This window comes from Bacillus rossius, chromosome 1, assembly GCF_032445375.1.
Source record: "Bacillus rossius redtenbacheri isolate Brsri chromosome 1, Brsri_v3, whole genome shotgun sequence".
NCBI classification, from domain to species: domain Eukaryota; kingdom Metazoa; phylum Arthropoda; class Insecta; order Phasmatodea; family Bacillidae; genus Bacillus; species Bacillus rossius.
Window position 1 is genome coordinate 195,719,500 of NC_086330.1, and position 26,056 is coordinate 195,745,555.

The 26,056-nt window shown below is 38.0% G+C and overlaps 1 protein-coding gene across 1 annotated transcript in view; it reads left to right on the top strand.

Moving 5' to 3' along the window:
- Nucleotides 1-232: 232 nt before the first annotated feature.
- LOC134527206 (lysosomal acid glucosylceramidase-like) overlaps nt 233-26,056 on the top strand; it is a 409,619-nt gene continuing 383,795 nt past the window's right edge. Inside the window, exons 1-3 of the mRNA XM_063359670.1 lie at nt 233-528; nt 12,967-13,164; nt 19,970-20,111. Of these exons, the coding sequence (XP_063215740.1) occupies nt 483-528; nt 12,967-13,164; nt 19,970-20,111 (386 nt within the window). The 5' untranslated portion in view covers nt 233-482. The remainder of the gene's footprint in view (nt 529-12,966; nt 13,165-19,969; nt 20,112-26,056) is intronic.

The following is a 26,056-nucleotide window of genomic DNA, read 5'->3' on the forward strand; positions in this document are numbered from 1 at the left end:
CAACCCAGAAGCCAAGCTACTTTAGACAATGGCCGTGAAAGCCTGCGAATATTATTTCCTCGGATACAGTGTTTCGGTACAAGTTTAAGCATTGAATAAAAATAAAAACTCTCTTATCATTATTCACACCTGTGATGATAAGTCCCACAATGATATCTTACATGGTAAAATCTTCACGTCGTTTATTTTTTTTCAATAATAGGATTTTTCTTTGGGAATTTTTTTGGTAAGTACCTTTTGTAGATATAGATAATACTAGATAATAAATTTGTTTTCGTGTATTGTTATAATAAAGAGATACCTTTAAATTGCGAAAATAATTATCATGCTGTTGTTTCTTGATAATGGCGAGTTTTGAAATTTACCAATCGAAGCACCAATCAAGCAGTTGCGCTCGCTTATATTTTCCGCAGTGAGAAAGTTCGCACTCATTCATCGGCAACGTCTGGCTGGCTGAAGCTTTACACGTCAAGAATTCTGCCATGTTGCGGCACTTGATCATTCTGAGTGTCCTGTTCTGGACGCAGGGTAAGACGTAGTTGTATAATACGATACATTACATTTTTATTTATCACGAATGATACATGCAGCTCTCAGTTAATCATGTCGCATTGCTTATGGCAACTAGGGTAGCGTGGCTGCCGAAATAGTCGCATACAACACAATTCCAAGCATTGGACGATGTATGTGCGTGACAATAGTCGCTCGGATTAACTCTGGATAATGGTTTCCGGAAGGTTGAGTGCTTATATGTATTGAGATGGTGAAATAACGGAGTATTATGACGCAAATACGATACAAGTAATAATATCAATCCTCTTATTTTTGCACTGATTTACAAAATATTATTCTCAAAGCTTAGCACACACCGGCCACTTTCTAGAGCACGAAACTGTACATAAAGTGAACAAAAGAATTTACAGTAATTCCAATTCTAGTTAGCATTCAAGAAATATAGTGGACAGTACACACTGTGTCTACTTGTTTGTGTGCTTATTATTTTTTGCTGGTGCCCTTTCTTTAAACAAAAATGTATTTTATATATTTATGTAGGAACTTAATTTGAGTGAAAATAACATGCAAATGAGAAAACAAATTATAATTTTGTTATATTATGCTATAATTAATAATTTTTTGGTTGTTTACACTGGAATTATACAAGAAGGATAGTGAAAAATAGAATTATCCTAAACCGCGCTTAGGTAATAACATACAAAAGGCAGCATTCCCTGCGGGTGCTCAGACGACACAGGTGAAACAAAAGTCGAGATGTACAGGTAAAGATACACATTCTTGTACAAGAAAGAGGCTTGGGTGTGATACAAAAATTCTGTGAGATTTTGCTTAAATCTGTACCTCACAACCAAATGAGTTCAGGTAAATATATGGCAATTTTGGTTTTATTGCAAAATATGCTTTAAAAGTTAGTTTTCCACTGAACCATAACTTTGATTCTCAAAATTAATTTTAAAGCATTTAGCAAGAATTATAAGAGTTTGTGTCTAAAGCTTACCTGAGTCAGTAAAACTTAAGACCGGTTACAGTGTTATGTAACTGTGTCTGTTGGAAAAAGTCCCCCAATTTGAAGAAATAAATCATATGCTGCTTCTTAAAAGCTGCACGCCTATGGAGGTTTATGGAAAACACAGTATCATTCAAAGAGCTGTTTTTTACCCTCCTGTAAATTTGCTCAAAAGTGACTTACGCTCATTTGGTTCTAAAGTACAGAAATATTTCTGAAATATCAAATACAGCCAAATCAAATTACTCGATGCCTGACATGAAGGATTCGTCACTCAGTGCCCTTCATAGAGTGCATTGCTGCCCACCATTAGGAGTGGGTGGTAAGGATATATTGGGGAAGGGGTGTCCACCATTTAGTGCCATATTTATACCTCGGAAACTTACATCGAATATGACGTTGTACTCTTTGGGGTTAAACCAATCTAGAAAAAAGTCAGCCAGAAATATACAAACTAAAATTACTTAGATTTTGTATATTTTTCGTACTAGTACTTCTGTTAAAAGGTTTTTCTGTGTGTATGAAAAGTACAGTTAAAAATTATTCAGAGATATTTGTAGTTTTACAGAAATCTCCTTAAAAGTATGGGTACCAAGTAAACTTTCTTTAAATATGATTTTACAAGAATCGTCTAACTATATTAACAAATACCCTCAAAAATATTTTTAGTTCACAGCTAATACACTTTTCTTCCTTGTGCTTATTTACAACAGGACACAAAACTCGGAAGTCAGATTCCGCTACAGTTAATTATGAAGACGTAGTGATTTTTTTTTAAAGAAAATTTACTTTATGCGAGGTACATTTTTTGTTTAAAAGTTTGTCAAATTAATTTCTTACAATAATTAAGTGAAGATAACACTTGAAAGACTTCACATCTCTACTACTGTGAAGGCACGCTTAATCAGCCACGCATTTAAATAAATCGGAAAAAACATCTGACTCACGCTTAGAACTATCAGTACTAGAAGTGTACAAATGGGGGCTCCTACGCCTGGTTTCGGCTTGTGGAACCGGAGCCGGACCTTTATCTTGGATTTGTGACGTTACAACAGCCATTTTGGACTCAAAATGACTCAAAATGCCTAAAACTTTCCCATTTTCAAGGGGTAAATTCTCGTTTTGAGGGAAAATTTCCCGTTTTAGTCCTTAAAAATGGCAATGGCTTGGAAATTCCTAAAAACGGCTTAAATTCCTTAACAATTAGCCGCTCTAAGCCAAACCTTCTCAATTAGGATGCCATGACCGCCATATCGTATTAAGAAACCACCATCGAAATTTTCGTTACGGCCACCATCTTGAATTTCCGTAATATTTATGCTAGAAAATCGGAAAATTTTTTAAAATTCATAAACAAATTTAATTAATAAAATTGTAAAAGAAAATATTAAAAAAAACACTGTTTAAAATTTCGTTACCATCGCCATCTTGGATTCTATAAATGTTGCAAATTCCGTTACGCCCACCATCTTGGATGTGTATGACATAATCGTGGCACGTTTCGTTACGGTTACCATATTGGATTATAGATCGTTGCAATTACCATTATGCCCAACATCTTGAAAATCCGTAATTATTATTCTAGAAATTTAGAAAAATATTTTAAAAATTCAAAAAAATTTTAATTAATCGAATTTTAATTAAATATTATTTAAACACGCACTTATGTTTTTGGTCCAAACCCGGCGATGTCAAAAATCACAAATTACTATAGATCCTTCCTCCACGGAAGCCACTGAGCGACTGACCTCCCACCACTAATGCCAAGGTAGATAGCCAGCTAGTATGACGTCATATCCATCATATTGTTTTTGTCTGCTAGAGTGCACTACAACAATGTCAATTCAATTTTTGACCGCTTAAGTACAGTATTCATTTATTATTACTGAGACGCCCGCCATCTTGAAATATGGGCGCCATCTTGTAAATGTGTAATTATTCAGCTAGAATTATGGGAAAATTCCAAAAATCATTAAATAAATCACTCGTTAATTTACTGATTAGTTAGATCAGGTCCTGTCCTTGGTTCCATCCCTGGGTAATTAAAAAAAAATTAATTTTTTGTAGAAAATAATAATAAATTTAAAAAATATGTTGGAAAGTCCTAAAAACAGCTTAAGTTCATCATATACCTGCCTCCAGTAAGCCATTATAACAACAATTTGAAAATTTGTATTTATTGACCTAGTCCAATCAAATTAGGCAAAAATGAAGGCAAACCCGGACATTAAAAATAACAAACCGGGACGACTGGGAAAATGTCGAGGACACCTTCCGCTGCGTCCATACAAAAATCCCGAAAAAATCCGGTTGCGGGTTTTCCGCCATTTTGAAAAATACTGTCACCATTTTGAATTTTCACATATATTTACTAAAAAAATCGTAGCAACTGAACGGTTTCCCTTTTCGGGATGTTTTTTTTCCTACGTACTTCCTATAAATTTATCTTTCCATAAATGTTACTATACACATAATTTCTTTACCTGATGTTTGCGTTTCGTTGTTTAAAGTATTGCCGTTAATCGTTGTTTTTACTTTAGGCTGAAAAACTTAAGAATTTACATCAAAACGGTAGATCGCATTCAAAAACGTTTCAAACAAAAGTTGTAGAGCATAGAAAAACCTATCGAAAACAATTTTAATATATTACATACGCAAATAATTAGCCTTTTAGAAAGTGTTTCTTTGCGCGGTGGCGTTAGCTTACAAGGAAATTAAATACACAGCATATTGCAGCAGAATTTTAACCCTAAATTTGAAACATCAAAGTGTATTTCTTCATGCAATGTTATCCTAAGTCTCGTCAATAAAGTAGTATAAAATTATTATTGTCGAACTCTGCCCTCTCTTTTTTTTAATAACCAATAATATTCTCGGAAATACATTTTTATGTTATGAGATATAAAACTCGTGAACTGATTTATTTTAATTTATTTCATAATCTATAATATTTATTTATTTCCACTGTACCACAGATAGAACAGTTTTAATGTCAATATAATTTGTCCAGTTCCATCTGTAAATCATATATTTTACTGGTCAGCATGTTTTCTGTTATTTACATAAATACACTGCAAGTCTTATTAATAAATAGTAAATACTATTAAGCATTAAAACAAAAATGTGAATGAATGCTGTTGACATGTTAATTATGTGTAAATGCAAATGGTCACCAAACAATTTTATGAAAGTCACTTTGTACAACATATTGAAATTGTCACAATTGTTTACATTGCATCCTTCAATACTGACATATTTTGTGGTTTATATAAAGTTTTTTGCAGGTGTTTGCTCGGAATTAAATTTCATATAAATATTAAGGAATTAACAAACAATTATATACTGAATGGTAAACATGATTCCTTATTATCATAATCGAAGAACTTGAAATTAAACATATCAAAACAAAGAAAATTCAGACACTCAATTTTGTCCTATCAAATTTGAATCAACAGAAAGGAAATTATTAATTTAATGCACTTTGCACATCAATGACAGCAACTTCTTCTTCACCAAATTCACAGTTGGTGCTTATAAAAGGACTATTGCTACAGCCATATCCAGAACATTGACCACACATACCAGAACATTCAAGTCCACTTCGTTTGCACTCACAGTTTTTTCCACATGAAATTTTGCAGTTGCACATTACAAGTTTCATGAGGTTGTCTGGAGCAGGTTTTTGTAGAGTTGGAAATGGAAGGAGCCTATTGTTGTTATGCATCCAGCCCCATTCTGTGGGCGAAAGATCCACATGTTTCCACTGCTGCACTTGTAAATAAACGCGTAGGGAATGCTGGCGTGCTGCTGCCGTTGTGGGCGGGAGTTTTGCTAAGTTAAAGCTACCACTGACTTGCTGCTTGCCCACAGTCTTAAGGTAAAGGTGATGTCTTGCTGTGTCAAGATCAGATTGTCCCTTAGCACCATACATTGCTAGAAAAAAATTCTCTCCGGCATCTGCAACTGAATCTTTGGATGATGATGAACTATTAAAGACTTCAATTTGACTTTGAAGCAAATCATTATCAAAAAGCAGTTTGTATGCATTCTTTTTCCCTTTGTTGAAAGGAAGGAGCAGAAGTTGTATCGCACCCTGTAAATGCATGAAGGAACAACATGTATTTCTGCATGTTCCCTAAACTGGCTTGCAGCTTCTGACTGCTATATATGCGATCTGGTTTTGTTTTCTTACCAGGTATCAACATATGTGTGTCAGCTGTTGCATGCGTGATCAACAAGACTAGCAGATCAGTATCTTCTCCAACAAGCACAGATGGACCTGACAATGCTAACTCTGTGGCTTTGGTAACAATAGCCATATCTGCATCTCCATCTGCTTCATAAACATTACACCCAGCTTTTTGGAGATGGTTTTTCATAAGTTTGATGAATCCATATTTGTTAGTCTTGTTTGACAGAAAGTCTTGTTGTGAACACTGCACATGAATATTGTCTTCGACACTTACTTTTACTGAATTTCTATTTTTTTGTCTGCGTAAATGCTCAACATCTTTTGTGCTGAGCCCTGCTTGATACGATGTAACAGTGAACATAATGGTCCTCAACATATTTAACATACTGCTGACATATCTGCTTGAATGTTGCTGGACGAAGCCAAACAACTTTGTGCAGTAAATGGCCACCATCAATTTATTGTATATACTGCATTATCTGGAAGAGACAACTGATTTGACGACAATTCATCAAGGAGATGTACAAGAGACGACTTCATGCCCTTACGAATAGATACATCATCAAACAGCGATTGTGGATGAGCAGCCAGTTCGTATGCTAAGAAGGATGCCAGCTCTTCATCACTTCTTACAAGGCACAGCATTCTGTGGAAAAGTTGGTTTGGGTTGATCACAATTTCTTCATTGTGTACTCTTACAGCTTTACTTGCATTGTCTAAACACTTCACCTTGTCTGTGCGATGGTAGTGAACTTCAGAAAAACATTTGCCTACAGTGTTCTTAAGATTCGATTGGCCAACTTCCCAAGCTTTGTCACAGTTTAAAGATTTGTCTCCAATCACCCCACTGGAAAGAGAAGTTAGGTCATCTGAGAGTCTTTGAAAGGGATTGTGTTCATGAAGCCAATTTATGAAAGACTGAATGTCAGATCCATCTCTATCTTGTCTTGATAACCTGAGATCAGTGTGCTGTTCTGAGAATTCGATCCAAACTCCACCAATTTCTTCTACAGCATCCACAACTCTCGATGTATTAGGTGCTGCATGGATCCATTTTGCAAGAGTGGATGATGAAATTCCGTGGCCATGCGTGAGACCTCCAGTACTCTTCATTGATCGCATTAGTACCTGTTCAATGGTCATATCAGACCATATACCCGACCAGAATTTGCTTGATCGGCGAATAGTGAAAAATCCTTGTTTGGTGAACTTCTGAAATTCGTCTGGATTCATTTTATCTTCAAGCTGAATCATTTCTTGAAGGTATACATGAGCAGATTTGGCATAGTTGAAGTGGCCAGCAGAATGAAAGTATGGTAGCATCTGTTGAACAGCATAAAGATGCAGCTGCCAGTCACCACAATGCTCAGCTCGGATAAACAAACACATAATGTTGACCATATTCATGTACTGAGTCCATAATTTGGCAGTGCGCCCACCATTTGTTTCAACATTCTTAATTTCCTCCAATAGAAGTTCAGTTAGCTTCTGTAGAGACTGGCCTTCAAAAATATTTTGGACATTTGAAGGTTTGTTGAACATTAAAGTGTAACACTGTTGCAAACATTCAAGAAAGGCAGTATCTCCGACAGTCTTCTCAAGGATAAGAGTAGTTAAAGCTTGTAGGGTCAATAAATGAGCACGAAACGCTCTTGAGTATGCTCGTCCACTTAGCATGTGCACTACACTATTCTTGGCATATACTATCTGCCATAGATTTTCTAATCCACTTCCATTCATTATATGACCCATATATCCCATGTACGAGAGCAGAAGGTTAAATCCACCGAGACGTACGACAACACAATTCAGTGGACTTTCTGGTGATGATGCTAAAACCATTTCAATAGCTTTAGCAAAAAGTGGCTGGTCATATGTCACCATCACATTCGATTGACCACGTTTGATTCCTTCTTCTGCTGCTTGTAGTAGTGATGAATATATTGTAGAAAGATTCCCTAGATCCATATTAAAAAATGGCAATGGTAAAACAGCTGATATTTCAAATTATTCATTTTGACAAACTCGCTAAATAAACCCCGACCAGTTACAACGAGGCAAAATATCTAGCCATGTTCCTGACATCCATAAATAATCAAGATGCTGGGCAATCTCAGCACTTTTTGGTTTCAATTGAAGTTCCATAACGTCTTGCACTATTATATTACTATAACCAAATCTGCTAGGCTGTTTGTAGAATGATATTTTACTTCATCCTAAGGAACTTGTGCTAGCTGCTGAAATAACACCTTTTCTAGGTACTTTTTTTCTGTTTTAACAGCTGTTGCAGGCGTTACACACTTAATGCCACCCATTGCGTGGAAAGTTCGATGACCATCAAGAGTCTGCACATTGTGATCGGCATTATCATACACAAACTGTATATATGCATGGTCATCTACAGTGGCTTGTGCATTAGTAGCGACGGAGGACTCATACCTAACCACTTCACTGTAAGATGAGCAAATACCGAGGTTTGACAACAGATCAACAAGAATTTTAGATCCAAATTTCCTGTGCAGGTAAACACCCTGACCTACTTGCAGAAGTAAATGACCTAGGTCGAAGTGCAGCAATAATCTGATGCTGAAGACACAATTTTTTCCTTTCCATTTTGACTGAATCCTTTTGTTCTTTTTTTTTTTTGGAGCCAAAACTGTACTTGTAAATAGCTTCTGTAATCCGCCTACCAGTTCTGTATTACCTGTCTTCATTTCTTCTACAGTCGGAAAAAAGTCATATTCGTAAGGACGGGAAAGAATTTCTTGTCTTATCAAGTGGGCTGCAGCTACAACTATCCTTTTTTCTTCTTCTTTTTCGTCAGTTCCTCTTTCGGTGTACCATTTATCTGTAATTGTTTTACTTATAACATCCGAAAAACAAACAACACCTTGTTTGCCTGGCAAGTGTGTTATATTTATATTTTCACCATAATGTTCGGAAAGTTTCCGTTTCAAATGCTTCTCGCTGTATGGTTGCGTATCCGAACTTATTTCAGCCAAATTTTCTACAAGCTCGCTGATTGTGAATTGACAATCCTCATTTTCTTCGATAAATTGACATAAACCTCGGAATGCTTCTTCACGTAGTTTATCAGGTTGTCTCCCACTCTTCTGTACTGTTCCGGGCTTTGAAGATCCACACACATTGAAGCGCTGATAGCAATGCCGATGATACCGACCCTCTTCAGCAACAAGATCTATAACCCCTGCTAGTCTAATGAGCACATCTTTAGCCCAGTCACAATCTCCTATCTTCTCTGCCATATGCCGAATAGAGTCTACAATGTGCAGTGTAGATACTACACTCCACTCTTCTTTTCCAGGATTAAAAAAGTTTTGAGGTATCAACACAACTACGACCGCAAAGCAGACATTGACTTTTAAAGTTGAATGATGGTATATTTGTGCGAGTTATCTTAGGTGTAGTGGACGTTTGTGCAGCAGTTCTTTTCCTAGTGTAGTTTTTTCTACACTCTACATGTACAATTAATCCCTCAGAGCCTACAAGTTCACGATCTAGACCATCTTTCCTTAACTTGCTTATTTCTATAATAGTGTTCAGGCCATTTTTTGTAAGCTGAACAGTTTCGCCATCTGGGCGAAGACAGGGGCGCAGACAGCAACACTCCATTTGTTTTGCTCATTTATTCACTGAAACAAAAAGAGCAGAAGAGATTTTAAAATAAACATTATATATTATAAAAAACATTTTATAGATTGAAACAAAAAATTATTTGAGAATAATTTTTTTTGTCCAGGTATAAGGCAAAAGAAATAGTTCGGGTTAAAAAATTACATGCAGAGTGCCACAAACAAGTTTCATAATTATAATTATGGGGATTACGATAACATTTTATAAAGAAAAACGCTTTAATGTTTCAAATTTAGGATAAAATTTCTGCTGCAATATGTTGTGTATTTCCTTCCCTTGTAAGCTAACGCCACCGCGCAGAGAAACACTTTCTACAAGGCTAATTATTTCCGTATGTTATATGTTAAAAGTGTTTTAGATAGTTTTTTTTTTTATGTTCTACAACTTTTGTTTGAAATGTTTTTGAATGCGATCTACCGTTTTGGTGTAAATTCTTAAGTTTATCAGCCTAATGTAAAAATAACGATTAACGGCAATACTTTAAACAACGAAACGCAAACATCAGGTAAAGAAATTATGTGTATAGTAACATTTATGGAAAGATAAATTTATAGGAAGTATGTAGGGAAAAAAAAAACATCCCGAAAAGGGAAACCGTTTAGTTGCTACGATTTTTTTAGTAAATATATGTGAAAATTCAAAATGGTGACAGTATTTTTCAAAATGGCGGAAAACCCGCAACCGGATTTTTTGGGATTTTGTATGGACGCAAAGGAAGGTGTCCTCGACATTTTCCCAGTGGTCCTGTTTTGTTATTTTAAATGTCTACCTTTACGCCTAATTTGACTGGACTACTAGGAATTCGGGAAAAATTCCAAGATTCACCAAAAAATTGACTCATTAATATAATGATTGATTCAATATTCTTGGTCCGATACTAGATCAATAATTTAAATAAAAATTGACAGGTTCGAAAGTAAAACACCGCAAGTTCTTTTTGCAAACATAATATTATTACATAATTTCAATTCCACTACAGAACTACTTGTAAAAGTTAACAATCTAATACACATTTAGTTTTGCATCGGCATTAAATGACAAATTCTCAGCTCCAATCGGTTTATACTAGAAAGAGACCAGCCAGATCCTTTACTGACATAGTCTTCCTCTTCTTGACAGAGTTTCTTGACACCGTGTTTAACAGACTGCTTCACATCGTCAGAACTGTAAATTACAGCAGCCGATGTCTTGAAAGCACACTTCTTCACTTTGTCCTCGAACGGATATGGTACACCATATACACGGTCCAACCGCAAGTTTTATTTCAAAGGACCGTTTGTTGCTACGTCATCCGTAAGCGGATTTATAATGTTCTGTCGGATGTCATCAAGAAAAGTACAAATGTCTTTCGACTCAATAAACGTAAGCTTATTTAGATAGTAGTAGTCTTTCAATATTCCACGAAATGCAGAATGTGCCGAGTAGAACCCATTATCATTCACCTGTAATGCACCCACTACAGTCTTGGGTTTAGTTTCATGTCCAAGCCTCATAGCAATCGGTTGCTGAACATCTGTTTTTGTGCTTGTATGCTCACGAACTTCTAACCTAAACCGAGGAGTCGAAAAGTCTGCTAGTTGTTCAACAGTAGGCACACAGACTTCAACTTTACATTTTTTCTCATGGCGTCGCAAACTGTCAATACGCCTAAACCAAACATGGCAGTCATCGCAACGAAACTTCGTACGAATAGGATTCTTTACACATTTGTTCCGCTCATGTCTTTGTGCATCATGGGCAAATGGGAATGACATATTACAGTAGTTGCAATGATACCTAGTTGATGAAGACGACCCTTTCAGACCCGAACCAGATAATGTTGTTGCTGCAGTTGTACCAACTCCCAGTGTACTCAAGTGAATCAATTATTCGCTGTTGCAGAGAAACCTTTATTTTCTGTCGTACAGCACGACCTCTTCATGTCTTTATGTGCGTTTTCATATTATCTTTCTGGCAAAATGCTAATGCCATTTCTCACAGCCAATCATTTTGCGAGGAGGGTTCTTAGCACATTCTCTCTATCATGTCGTCGAGCATTGCTAATGTTTGATAAAATCTTGTCGCAGTAACGACACCGATGTTCTTAAGTTGTTGTCGATTCGACAGCCATTAAAGTCTCCATCGAGGGCGAAACATTGTTCATCGTGGTTTCCTCTGCAGCCAGCACTAAAGTCATTCAGCTCTTTTCTACTGGTGGTAGCATGACTGTTGAAGTCTCCTCTTGTGTTGTCAACGGCGTTGTCAACGAGATCTGCGCCATCATCGATGTCGCTGACGTCAGGGTTCCCGTAGTCGATGGTACAACTTCCATCGAGTTCGACGTAAAATACCGTAAAAATGCCATCGAGTTCACAAGAACAGGTAATAACGCAACTTATGCATGAGATGTAGCAAACTAGGTGATCCTTACACCACCACAGCCATTAACAAACTGAAATTCCTTTCGTCTGGGACTCGCTTACATACACGCAACTGGTCGAATAATATTCTAGTCAAACACTGTTCATTTACAATAATACACTAGTCAAAACAACATTAAAAATAAGCACTTATGGAAGAAAATTTGACAAAAAAAATGGGCACAAATACACGCACTGCACACGCAATGTACACACTAGCCATGCAATGTACACGCAATGAACACGCAATGTACGCACCAAACATGAAATGCACACACCGAACACGCCAGGTGCAGGAGCCCTATTGGTACACTACTAGCACTATATTAGTTATAAAGCTTTCCACCGGTTACAAGACTTTGCACGTATGTATCGCTCTATCTTGAAGACTATTCGAATTGGCTAAACGATTAGCCAAATCTTATATATAAAGTGTTAATTGCTTTTTTATTTATTACTGTTTACTACTTATATTTTTGACATTTATAAATTTATATTGGTTGTTAAACACAATTAATAAATACAGAATTAATCACCACCAAACAAAATTATACCTAAACCTAGTTAGGTTTTTGGTGACAACATATCAGGACAATTATTTAATATTTTAAAATCTTTATTGCTAAAAGAAAAAGAAATTAAATTCTACAAGAATTTCAAAAATGTCCATGTAAACTGCAATGCACTACAGGAATACTAAAGTTCATAGGGATGAGATGCACGCCCCAAAATTTCCGAAGTTTGCCGATCGCTTATGAAAAAAAAACACCTTATTGCGAGGACTTATATATTTTAAGATCATAAAGTACTTTATATAATGCTAACCTAGCCAACCTTCCATTTTAGTAATGATAACCTAATCTACCCCCCCCCCCCCAGGGAAAAATAAGGAACCATTATGCATTACACTTAACGAACCTAAACTAAACCTAAACGTTTACTTCGGTAAACTTCGGAACTATTTTGGCTTTCATCCTGTGAATTATAGGTAATCCACACACTATGCGTACTTGAACGACTGCATTGACTCTTAGTGTCTAGGGTTGACTCACAGCAGGGTTCTCTATGGCCATGCCACTCATGAGACTAGGACAGCAGCTCCCCGGCACAAGCACAGAGTCGTTCGGAGCCCACCATGATCCTGGAGGTCATGTGTGATGTGAGATCCTCACTGGGAGGTCCTGTGTAATGCCTCGCAGCCTCCGCTGCGAAGCCGTGCGCCGCGAGGGACGTGAAGAACGAGCAGCGGATCGTGTGCGTGTGCAACGCCACGTACTGTGACACGGTCGAGCCCACCACGACATCCCAGCTGGCGGGCAAGACCATCCGCCACTACATCACATCCAAGGCTGGAAAGCGGCTCAGCGTCTCGACCATGGCCTTCGCCAGCGCCGAAGGTGAGTCGCCCTCGCGCCATCACGCCCGGAGCGAGCTCCTCGTGGAGCAACTTGCAGCTCGGCAGTTCATATCACACGGCTGAGCACAGGAACTTAGATGTGATGTCGTCTTGCAAGTGCTGTTGTTACAGACAAATTAGGGTTAAAAATAATAAGAAATGGAATGCAATGGTGGAATAATAGGAAGTACCCTCAGAAACATTTCCTCTACCATGTAGCTTCAAATGTAATAAAAAGCTGTGATTGATTTAACCAGATATCAAACCTGAACAACCTTTGTGGAAGATAGTTAATATGACCTCTCAACCACAATGGCTTAAAACTATTCTGAAACTGAGCATTATAGTTGCTCACAAATTGTGCCATCAGTAGAAGTTGAAAGAATGTTTCAAATCAAGAGTCTGTATCTTACCTTATTCCTTGTTCAAAAACTTATCCTACCAATTATAATATGTGATGCTGTTTATGGTTACTTTATTTCTTAATTTACCATCCTTGTGCTTACTTGTAGCACGCCACCTATTGCAGTTCAGTCCAACAGCCCCGAGACTGTTTCATTCCTCGTGCAATGGCTTGCTGCCTTTGAAGCCCACCATGGATGTTGTTCATGCTGGCCATATACTAAGGGCGGTATTCCAAGACGTTCGGGTAAGGCAGCGAATAAGCACTGACTTGTTGGCATAAAACTGTAACCTAACTGGCGGGTCATATTCCAGAACGTGTCCAAACCGAATCCCAGTGAGGAATCAAATCAGCAACAGATTTAAAAAACGGTGTCCTGCATGAGACTGGAAACTGGTTTCAACACATTCTAGTAAACGTTTGGCAACCATCCATTCAATTGTTACGAAAAAAATCAATAGATAGCAGCATTATTGCACAAACAAATTGTGTTATTCTAATTTCCTCAAGTACTTTTTAAAATACGATTATTTCTCATTATGAAAAAGTGAACAATATGTATTCCAGGATAGTTTCACTTCTATAAAGTTTAATTAGGCACACCAATACGTTTGTTATGTCCCTCTATATTCACGAAATTGAATACATATATACCCAAACGTGGGTTCGCCATCTCGACGAAATCAATGGAAAGTAAGATCTGCATATGCGCGGAATTTGGGCAACATATAAGTCACCATTAGAACTCCGAAATTTGTCCCCTAAAAATAAGGGATAGGCTGTGTGCTATCATGCACTAGGAATACAGTTAAGAAACAGGTGTAGCATATTCAACATCTAAACCCATATTTTTAAATTTAATAATACCGATCTAAGACTGTCTATCTTAATGTGTGCTACTCACAAATACCTGTCACTGCATCACCGCTTCACCACATCTCTCGCGACCATTCTGCTGCGAGATTACACAAGTACCCATTTTGCCAGCTCCATACAAAACAGGCTTTGTGCCTGCATGCTCCATTCTACTTTCTTCCACGATCCTTCGTTGAAGGAGGAAGAAGGGACAGAAAGCAAGACACTTCTAGCCTGCTAACCATCTGGTTGCACCCAGGTGTGATAGTCGGTGACAGGAGGAAACCCTATCAATCTCAGTTTCCTTCCCTGACAATGTTTTCAAGTAGCACCATCCAGTCAATCACTCTGTTCAGCCTTATTCTGAGCTTGTTCAATCCGATCAGGCGAATCATTTCTCCATGGTTCACATTGACTACATTCAGTCTACCCTACTTTGTTCGCTGATTTCGTTAAACTGCACCACTGAGTCTTATTACCATTTGATACTCACTTCCCAGGATTACTGAAACATACATTTTATGCATTATTGATTGAACAGACACACAGGGTCTCTTCCAAAATTCCAGAATTAATGGCTTGAATAGCATAGTGGGGCTTTCTCATTGTGGCCACCTGTGCAAGCCTAGTGTATGTGTCCTCATAGAGAGTCATCGTCCTCTTCAAATTTAGCACACATACTGTAATACTTTTCTCAGTTCCTGACTTGGAGAGCCAACCAAATGGTCACCCAATTACCGAAGCTTAAGACTGAACACTAAAATAATGGTGAATAGCAATTTCATTCGTGTTTCGATGATTGATAGGCGAGTAGGAGCACTGGAATGTGACTATTGCAAACTTTCTTGAATTTAGCATCAAACATGGCCAATTATTACTCGATGCGACCATACCGAGGTCAAGGAGTTGTAGTTTTTGACTTGTAAATATCTAGTAACCTGCGAATTTCCTGGCATATCCCATTGTCTAAATCAGTTCTTTGATCTGAGTGTGACTCCAAGGGATCGCCATTTTTTTGCATTCAATCTTTTACCGAAACTATAGCAATGGTGGTCTCGTCCTGGTCAGAGATTGTAAATACTACTGACCTCTTTTGGAATTAGGTTACAATTACTAATTTGTACCTACAATCGTCATAATTACATGAAAAGTGTACAGCCATATATATTGCAGCTCGTTTAAAGGAACTCCGACATCATAGGACTTAACCTTGCTTCAAGGGCAGGTAAGTGCATCCCACTGTGTGGACCGTCCTTAATGGCATAAATCTCAAAATAATATACTCCTGCAATCAATATCTTTATGTGCACCCAGCCAGTAGTATCACTGATGTTAAGTTTATCACTTTGATTCTTGACATGGCTCCCAAGAGATCCAAAATTTAGGCAGAATAGTTGGCATTTTAATGGATCGGTCCTAAGTCTTTTTAGTGTGCCACTATATTGTCTAAGGGATGTTCAACCAGCTCCCCATGCCTGAGTGACATTATGGTGTATGGGAACTTGTTTCTGTGCTGGCCATTCTGTGTTCTAACCAGTTTATAATTGGACCAAGGGCGATGTCACAGAACTGTTATTTTTAAAGTTTGGTCACATTCCAGACAAACTTTCTTAAATTGAGGTATGAATAATTGCTACTTATGGATATTTACTCTCAGATTTTACACAGTTTTTTGCAGTTAGATTAGTCATGGTCTTCTGGATAAAGTATCGGCATTGGAGTGAAGCATGAAGTGGTAATAGCTCCACTCATGTAAGCTCAAAGCCTTTGCTAGGGGGTAGGATAACAATTCATAACGTAAATATCAATAAAACTCCCTTCTTCTAGGGAGACGGAGGAGAAGATCTGGCGGTATTACTGAAACACAAATAGAGGAAAAGAAAATTTCGCGCAACCCAATAGAATAAACAGACATCAAATTACTCTGATAAAAATGTAAGTCAACATCTCTGGAGGGTCTAGTAAACCTTGCGATAAGACAAAAGGCAGAAATAAACGCAATTTGCATAAAACTTACTGTAGCGAAGAGAATTGCAGTTATTTAGAAACAAACTTGATCAAGAAATGTTTTAACTATTAAAAAAAAATCAGTATTAATATTATTAATACATATTAACCATAGTTTGGCCTCGACAAAAACGTGAAATGGAAGGGCAATAACTAACATTATTAACCATTAAGAGAATCAAATCCAATATACACTATCAACACAAACGAGCCAGGGAGTTAATGGCTGGGGACATTACTAACATGTTCTGTACAACCACAAAGACCATTCATGAGTGGGTGACTTAATTGCACGAACATGGAAAAATGTTGACCCTCCAAATAATTACACTTAAAAAAATCAGTCTTTATAGCAACTGGGTGGTGTGCCGTAAATTTGAAGTATTTGGAACAAATTTATTTTCACCTAAATTCGCCAACATAAACTTTGTTAGACCTTTGTACATACTGATAAAATATTTTCTACGAGAGTCCTGCGACACTTTCCCAATGCTTGAACCTACACCCAGATGTAATTTCGCCTATGCTAGTAACTCGCCTCACTTTTCTCCCCGCCCCGAGTTACCAACCCGACCAGTAACAGTGTTCGACTTCGTGACAGGAGGGAACATCTCTGGTGCTGCCCACAGCAGGCCAGTTCCAAGAGCCCAGCAGACGTTGGCAGCGCCTAGGTACATCCTCTTCCTAATGTTTCAGTGCCGTCGGGTACGTATCGGCGCCCGGCACAAGAGATTTCTCACAAACAAACACCCCTCTCCCCATCCCTCCATCCATTCCAGGAACTTCCACCCAGATCAACAACCTTCTGGCTTATAGAACAGAGCACTAGGCAGCGAACAGACAGCTTGCGCCATCTCCGGGTGGCAAAGCGAACTAACTTGCCTTTAGTTAGCCGTCGGAGCGAGATCTCTGCCGGCCACTACCACAACACACTTTAAGTTCCATTCCACCCCGACAGAGCTCGCACCAGTGGCTTCCATATGGACGTAGTTTTCGCTAGTCCCCCTTCGCGGGACTATGGTATACCAACACTGAGTCAGTTCCGGTTGTCCCCGACAGAGCGCTTTGCTTTGCACCTCTGAGGCCTCCATTAAGTTAGTCAATTAGCCCTCTTCGTATTTTTTTTTTGTGGGTGGAGAAAGTACTCCGTGGGCCTATTCTAGCCAATCAGAGGCCATTTCTCCCACTCCCTAGGACTCCGGGCCTCTCACCCATGATTTAACCACATGTCACCTGGGAGATAGAGAGATTCGTGCTGCTGCCATCAACGCGATCACATCTTGTGCCGGAGCATCATCGCCCGCAACTTTGACATTTTTGGCCGCAAATAAATTAAGAGATGTAATCTCTTAAGTTCGGGAGTTTTCCTTAACTTTTCATTTCATCTAGTTGGCTAGTCACTTTTTAGTTCAGCCGAGTAGCTAGTGCTTACGATGTCTCGTGATGGTTCGCCACGACCACTCGCGCTGCCTCTCCTGAGAGTGACTCACTTCACTCCAACCCCAGACCGATAAGTGGAAAATTCAACATCCTTTTGGATATATTTGCCTTCCCAGTTAATCTTTTGCCCAAACGTTTCTATTTATTTGCATCATTGACCACTGGACCCCTTTTTTGGTTCCAGTTGGGGGAAAAAACCAGGTCAGAACTCTTTCAAGACTTTTAAAAATGTAATCTTCAAAATTCGCACCGGTGCCTCGGAAATTGAAGAATGCCTGATTCTTCTAGTTATCCTCAGCCAGTGAACAGTCCTCTGTGGAATATTGTGAATATATACTCCAGCACCTATCAGAACAACTAATGTCTAAAATCAATTAAATTTATTAATGTTAAATTTATTTTGGTGAGAATAGGATTGTTAAAATTTGTAAAATGTATCAGATCATTTAAATTGATATTTACTAATGGCCCGGGCACTCCTTATAATTAATTCTGTCAAGGGTAATTTTTCAACTGCAATGCATATCCAAAGAAAACATAACAAAACATATTTAACAATAAAACAGGTAGAAGATATGCAAACCAGATGTTCTTTCGCTTCGATTACGATCCATCTTCCTAGTTCCTATTTTGAGAACTAATTAAATTGTAAATGTTTCTCCCTTGTGTCCTCTGATTATAGAGTTGTTACTGTGTAGCCCATATAAGGCAGCTTCCAGAACTTTTATAAATAAATTTATATACAGTTTTTATTTAACTACACGAGGGCAGTAACAGTGGTGTGACATCGTAATCTATCATGGGTTCCAAACATATCAAGAGGCAAGTTATTTGATACCATCTTAAGAGAAAATAAAACATTGAATAAACATTACGACCAAACAAACATTTCTACGGTTGCGACCAGTCTGAATTTCACAAAGTCAAGGAACAGGTTGAAAGGTTAGAGTAATGGCATTGCCACCTGATACCCAAAATGCAACGCCCAAAAAAGCAAATTGTTACACACACATGATGGACACACGACGAACACACCGGTAACCACACTAATGAACTATAATTGAAGAACAACAATAATTAGGCGAGGAATTACCCACATGAGCTTTAATATCGTTAAACAAGAGCTCGTCCCCGCGCATGCCCAGAGGCATGCAGTATTCAGGAGTAGGGGCACAACAACTAGAACACAGTGATTGAAGAGGAGAGGAGTGACAAGGAGGAATGAACACGATGCCGCACCACCGGGTGTCTTCCTATATTCGCCAAAACAGCCACCGGCACTCCAGCACCAGTGCGGGATTGCATACAGTCTCTTCGGTGCTGGATCCGACAGTCATTGAATTGCACTAGCCCCTTCAAGCGCGAATGTACAATGAGCATTCTAAACGACTTTTAATATAAATAATGAAAGTACTGAAGGTATCTAACAGTTGCTAATAGTATCGTTTGGATTTATATAAACACTTTATGCATGCTTCTCTCAAACTTCAACGTAATAACTGCACCAAGGCCTTTGTTGCTAGCATATAGGTGTCAAGAATATAACTAACAATTGGTAAAGGATATGTCAAAATTGGCTAGAACAACTCAAAGTATTTTTCGCAGTTTTAAGCCCAGAATAACTTACTATTCTCCTTGGTCACATAGTAATTTGTCTTGTTAAAAGTCTAAAATCCTGTCAGTAATCAACGGTAATAATAGATTAAGCTAAAAATGCTTCTGACTTCTTGCTTGTTCAAGAAGACTATTTTATGGGGTCAGTCTCCACTCCCCGAGATATGTCCAAGAAAAGTGACCTCTTATTGAAACAAAGAGCATTTATCTGCATGGAGTTTTAAGTGTGCAGGTTGTATCCAGCCCAATACCAATATTATAGTTAGCCGAACATTTCATGTGTCTACCTATTCACAGCATTGTCAAAGCATCGATTTTTGTATTTTAGCAATCGTATGCTTAGAAACTTATAATTTAATTTAAGAAAGAATCGCTAATATGTTTTGGAGTGGTTTCCAGAACACACATTAACTTGGCAAGGATACCTGGAGTAATACTCAAGCTCAGGTCCACTTGAGCTGAGTCGACGATATCTCATTGTGCTCAGAGAAATCCACCGCTGCTGCCATGGTGACGGTGATGAGGGATGTCAAGTACCAGGAGATCTACGGCTTCGGGGGAGCACCCACAGACTCGGCCTCCTACAACATCAAGCTGCTGAGCGCGGCCCTGCAGGAGCAGGTCCTGAAGTGAGTGGCTGCGCGACGGCAGCGGTGGTGTGGTGGTGCTTCACTGATACAGAGTGGAATGTATCGTGGCCTAATGTCCTGTTAAGTCTAATACTAATGGAGGATTAGTGGGATGAATGGGTGGTGGAAATGATACCCAGTCACAGACACGTCACGATTCCCTCTTGCGCAAAATCCGGGTACGACTGCACCTGGAATCGAAATTCGATCATTTCCAAAATGACAAAATAATCTCCTATAACTCAGTTAGTAAAAATATTTAAATTATACAATTAATAATGGTCCTGAGATTGGCTATTAGCTACAAAATACATTACAAATGACATCACATCTCGATTTTTACAGTACCGGCTTCATTGGCTTAATGATACATAACTATTTAGGCTAAAAGGTATACTTATATCAAAATATTTAAGTGAATTCTCTCATTTTTCCCAATACAAGACTCATCATCATTTACATTCATGTATAGACTCTTGGGGTGTGGTTTGTAGTTTCTGAAATAATGTTGTGTAATTTATGAAATAATGTATTATTAATTACTTTAAATTGTGTGCCACAATAGTAATTTCAACATAATAGTAACTTTTCATAGCTCACTTTCCCTTTTTTGTGTAATCATGAGCCCAATTGACATTTGCATCTACATACCAATAACGACTATTTGTGTTGTTGTTACTCTCTAATCAAGGAGCAAAGAAATTCGTGTCTAGTTAAAATACACATATTTACTTAGAGGCCATTTAAGTTCCAATAGAGATACCATCTCCATATTTCACTATGGTATTGATAAAATATGTACAGTCTATTTCAAACAATGGATTATTGTGAATGAGTATTATTATAGTTTCTCGCAACAAACTGTTTTGCGGCAGTAGTCGCGATAGGAAGAGTTCTCCTCTAGTGAGCTCAGCCACACTTCACACGATGCGGTGAGTAGGAGTAGTAAGACATTACTGGACCAATGTAAACATTGAAATGTAAACACAGCCGCCATCTTGTTACATGGGGGCCGCCATCTTGTTTCATGGGGGCCGCCATCTTGTTTCATGGGCGCCGCCATTGTTGTTGACATGCGTCATCATAGTTCAAACATTGGCTACCAGGGCGCGCCACCGTCTGCTGGAGGCCGCCATCTTAGTTCAGCCTTTAGTTACCGGAGCACGCCACCGTCGCTCCGAAGGCGGGAATTATATACAAAAAATTCTGGGCGCTGGGTGGATTCGATCCCGGGGACGCACCAATGTCGTGGTTACGAGACGGATGCCTTGACCACTAGACCACGGGACCAGATGAAGTATGAGGAATTAAATAACAAACATATGCTGCCATGTCTTTAAATTTCGAAAAAAAATGCAACCATACTAGCTATGTCTAAACCGTTAGCAAATACCGCGACCCCCCCCCCCCCAGCATATGCTTAAAACAAACACCACCATAATAGCTATGACTAAATACCTGAGAGAAACATAACCTCAAAAAAGCGCTATAATAGCTATGTCTACCCCACCCCCACCACCAGTATGCTTAAAACAAACACCGCCATATTAGCTATGACTAAATACCTGGGAGAAACATAACCCCAAAAAGGCACCATACTATGTCTACCACACCCCCACCAACAGTATGCCTAAAAAAAACAAACACCGCCATACTAGCTATGACTAAAGAAACATAACCTCAAAAATCCCGTGCAGAGACAGCGAGATGTTGTCCGCTAGAGCGTCACTCATAAACTGCGCAATTATAACCCCCCACATCATATTATAAGAATAATAAAGGCGCCATGTTGTATGCTTAAAACCCCCGCCATACTAGCTATGCTTAAATTTCGAAAAGCAAACCGCCATATTGTTAAATTACAAAATATGCTAAAATCAATTACCACCATATTAGCTATGACTAAACCCCTCCAACCCCACTACAAGTATGCTTAATCGCAATGTTTAATTCCCAACCACCAAATTTCGAAAAAATTAATGTTTAAATTATACAATCATTCTAGCTATGTCTATAAAACCCCACCCCTATATTAGCTATGACGAAAACCCTCCACTCCGAGTATGCTTAATCGCCATATTTATTTTTCGAAAAGAAATAAAATACCGCTATATTTAAATTTAAAAAAAAATATGCGTTAAGGCTCCGCCATACTAGCTATGCCTATGCCACCATGATGTAAGCTTAAAACACACACACACACACCAAGTATGCCTAAAAGAAACCCCCGCCATACTAGCTATGCCCAAACCACCAAATTTAAATTTCCAATAGCCATAATTAAAGTTGGAAAAGAAATAAAATACCGCCATGTTTAAATATCGAAAAGCAAATACCGCAACCCCACCACACAGCGTATGATTAAAACAAACACCACCATAATAGCTATGACGAAATACCTGAGAGAAACATAACCTCAAAAAAGCGCCATACTAGCTATGTCTACCCCACCCCCACCACCAGTATGCTTAAAACAAACACCACCATACTAGCTATGACTAAATACCCGGAGCAACATAACCTCAAAAATGGCACCATACTAACAATGTCTACCCTACTCCCACCACCAGTATGCGTAAAAGCCCCGGCATACCAGCTATGACTAAAGAAACATAACCTCAAAAATCCCACGCAGAGAGAGCGAGATGTTGTCCGCTGGAGCGTCACTCATAAATGGCGCAATTATAACCCCACACATCATATTATAAGCATAATAATGTCTTTAAAAAAATGCTTTAAGTAATAAGCATAATTAAATTATATAATATTAGAAAAACAGAAAACAAGCATAGTTAGGACCCCTGCAGTTAACACGTAGCGTTAAGTAATTAAAAATAAAATTTAGCTGCGGCACGATCGACATAAGTTACCGAGGTAATAAAAAAATAGCAAATAAGCATATATAAAATAAAAACTCACCGGAACGCATCCCGCCCACCCCGGCGATATGTAACAAATAAAAACGCAGACGAAAAGATATACTAAAAAATATTAACACCTATGTACGCCGTGTGGACAACCGACAGCGTTTAACGATAAGTAAACCTATCAAATATATTACAAAGCGGGAGCGGCCGGCTCACGAATATGTTTTAGTGTTATAAGCATAGGTAAAACTTAAAAGTATGTAAAGAAAGTTAAGTATTAAGCATAGTTACTATTATTTTACGTCAAGTAAAAAATAAATATTATACAAACAATGTGTAGTAATCGGCTCTCGGCCAATGTGTTAAGCATTACTTTACGTCGAGTACAAACGCCGTGCTGAGAGCCCTGCTCATGCGACCAGGAATGTATTAAGGGACCCCTGCAGTTAACACGTAGCGTTAAGTAATTAAAAATAAAATGTAGCTGCGGCAATATCGTCAGAAACAAATTACGTATGTTACCGAGGTAATAAAAAAAATAAACTATAGGTGCCACCCCCACTCCTAGTATGCATAAAACACCCACCCCCAAGTATGCCTAAAAGAAACCCCAACCATACTAGCTATGCTTAAAAACCCCCGCCATACTGGCTAAGACTAAATGGAGTGCCACATATACACACCGCCATCTTTAATGTCACAGAGGAGAGCGAGAAACGTAACGTAAAATATGCTTGAAGTAATAAGCATAGTTAAAGTTATAATATTGTAAATACATAAAATCAAGCATAGTTAAAAAAACCGTAGATCACCATTTAATAGTACTGGACCAGATAACATATGCCATAGCGATAGCATGAATAAGCATAGTTAGGACCCCTACAGTCAACACGTAGCGTTAAGTAATTAAAAATAAAATGTAGCTGCGGCACGATCGTCAGAAACAAAGTACGTATGTTACCTAGGTAATAAAAAAATAGCAAATAAGCATACATAAAAAAACTCACCGGAACGCATCCCGCCCACCCCGGCGATATGTAACAAATAAATATAAATAAACATTGTACAAACGACCGTGTGGGGGAGCTGTAAGCCTGTTCGCGCACCGCAAATAAGCATACATAAAGGAAAAACTCACCGGAATGCACCCACTCCACCCCGGCGACATGTAATTAAAAATAAAAACGCAGACGAAAAAATATATTAAAAAATAGTAACACCTATGTACGCCGTGTGGACAGCAAACCGCACAACCGACAGCGATTAACGATAAGTAAATTTATAAAATATATTACAAAGCGGGAGCGCACGTCTGTACTCCGTAGACGCACTCTGAAAACTGTTTACAAATTCCTGGTGCGACGAAAGCCAGCGAGAAAAGAAAGTTATTTTTCGACCCTGGCCCGCCGCGTAATATAGGAGCTTGCAGCAGATTTCACGGAACACGCCTAAGCGTGGAACACAATTAAAAACGTACAGCCCAGTGATACATGAAACCGCCGAACGCATGTGACAAAAAAATTACCATAAATAACAAAAAAAACAATTAAAACATAACAAAAACATTCAAAATGCACTCACAAACGCAATACAGCGCAATGCAGATAAAACCTCAGCAGTGAAAACTCCCATGAAATAATAAAATCGCTTATTGAGACAGCATGATGCATAGAGTAAAAAGACATCCCTATACGTAAAATAAAACAAACGTGTAAATAAAGATATGACGTAATAAAATAAACAATCGACAGCAAAAGCAAGAAAGGTTATAAAAATACTAATTCAGTAACACATTGATGAAATAAATAAGGACGGACCCCCAAATACCACTAGTCTAAACACAACCCATAAGTAAATCACAATAAACCAAAACCAGAATTTTAAAAAAATCTATCTACGAGAACAATATTATAAAACTACCACACTCTCCAACACACCAAATGGCATGACCCGATAAATGACAACACAAATAAATATCAATAACCATAAATACCTACATAATCAAAATATGTTATTAAGCAACCGAAAAATACACCACAGCCCACATAAGACCTCGCGAACGAACGGCACAACATCAGAGACAAAACATGCTATTCCCATTTGTTAAAAAGATGCACATACGAGTCTTTAGTGCTAGCCCAGCTAGTATACATTAATTAATAAATAAAATTCGTTATAGTATTTGTGTAGGCAATAAATAGGAAGTACAAAGCGATATAGTTACAAGACGTTATTAAATAAAGTAATAAAGTGTATGTATAGCCATTAAATAATATATATATGTAAGTAAAACGTGTTATACCCTAAACTAAATACCTGCAGGTTTATACAGTCAAACTTTGTAGGAATATAAACATAATTCGTTTTAACAGTCTCTGTAATACATATGCTTATCATCAGCTCTGACTAATTTATCTTTCATATAAGTAAACTAGTTCCCGGCTATAAACATAGCATGTTATTCTAATAAACTATGTATCATTGCAAGTATAAAGACCCCAATATACCGCTAACTAATTTGAAATAGTCATACCATCATTATTAAATAATCATACAAAACAATATTAAGTGTTATCCATCCTTCCCTTTCGCTCATGACATAGAGTGTGGTGTTCTAAATATGGAGTGAAAGAATATTATATGAGTCATGTTGTAAATGCTTATAAGATTATTGTTCACTTCCCATCAAGGCTAGATAAAAAACAATCTCTATATAGTGGTAGATGAATAATCAGAGACCAACTATAGACTTCATACTAGTAAATAATAATAATTAAGGATATATCAGGGTAAATAAAAAAAAACCTATATAACTACATCCCAATAAGCATAGGAAGCTCTGGCGTTAATAACAAGACGTAAAATAAAAGTTTACTGGTTCAGTTAAGAATCTATATTCTACTACTACGCATTCCATTAAGCATAAGAGGCACTATAATCCCATGCCGACGAAACCAGAATAGAACACACCAGTAATGTTTGTGAAAGAACACACGATTATATTCATATTAATAACCACTTAGCCAAAATCGTTTGCAGACATAGCAATTCCATGTCTCAAACACCACATCGCTTCGG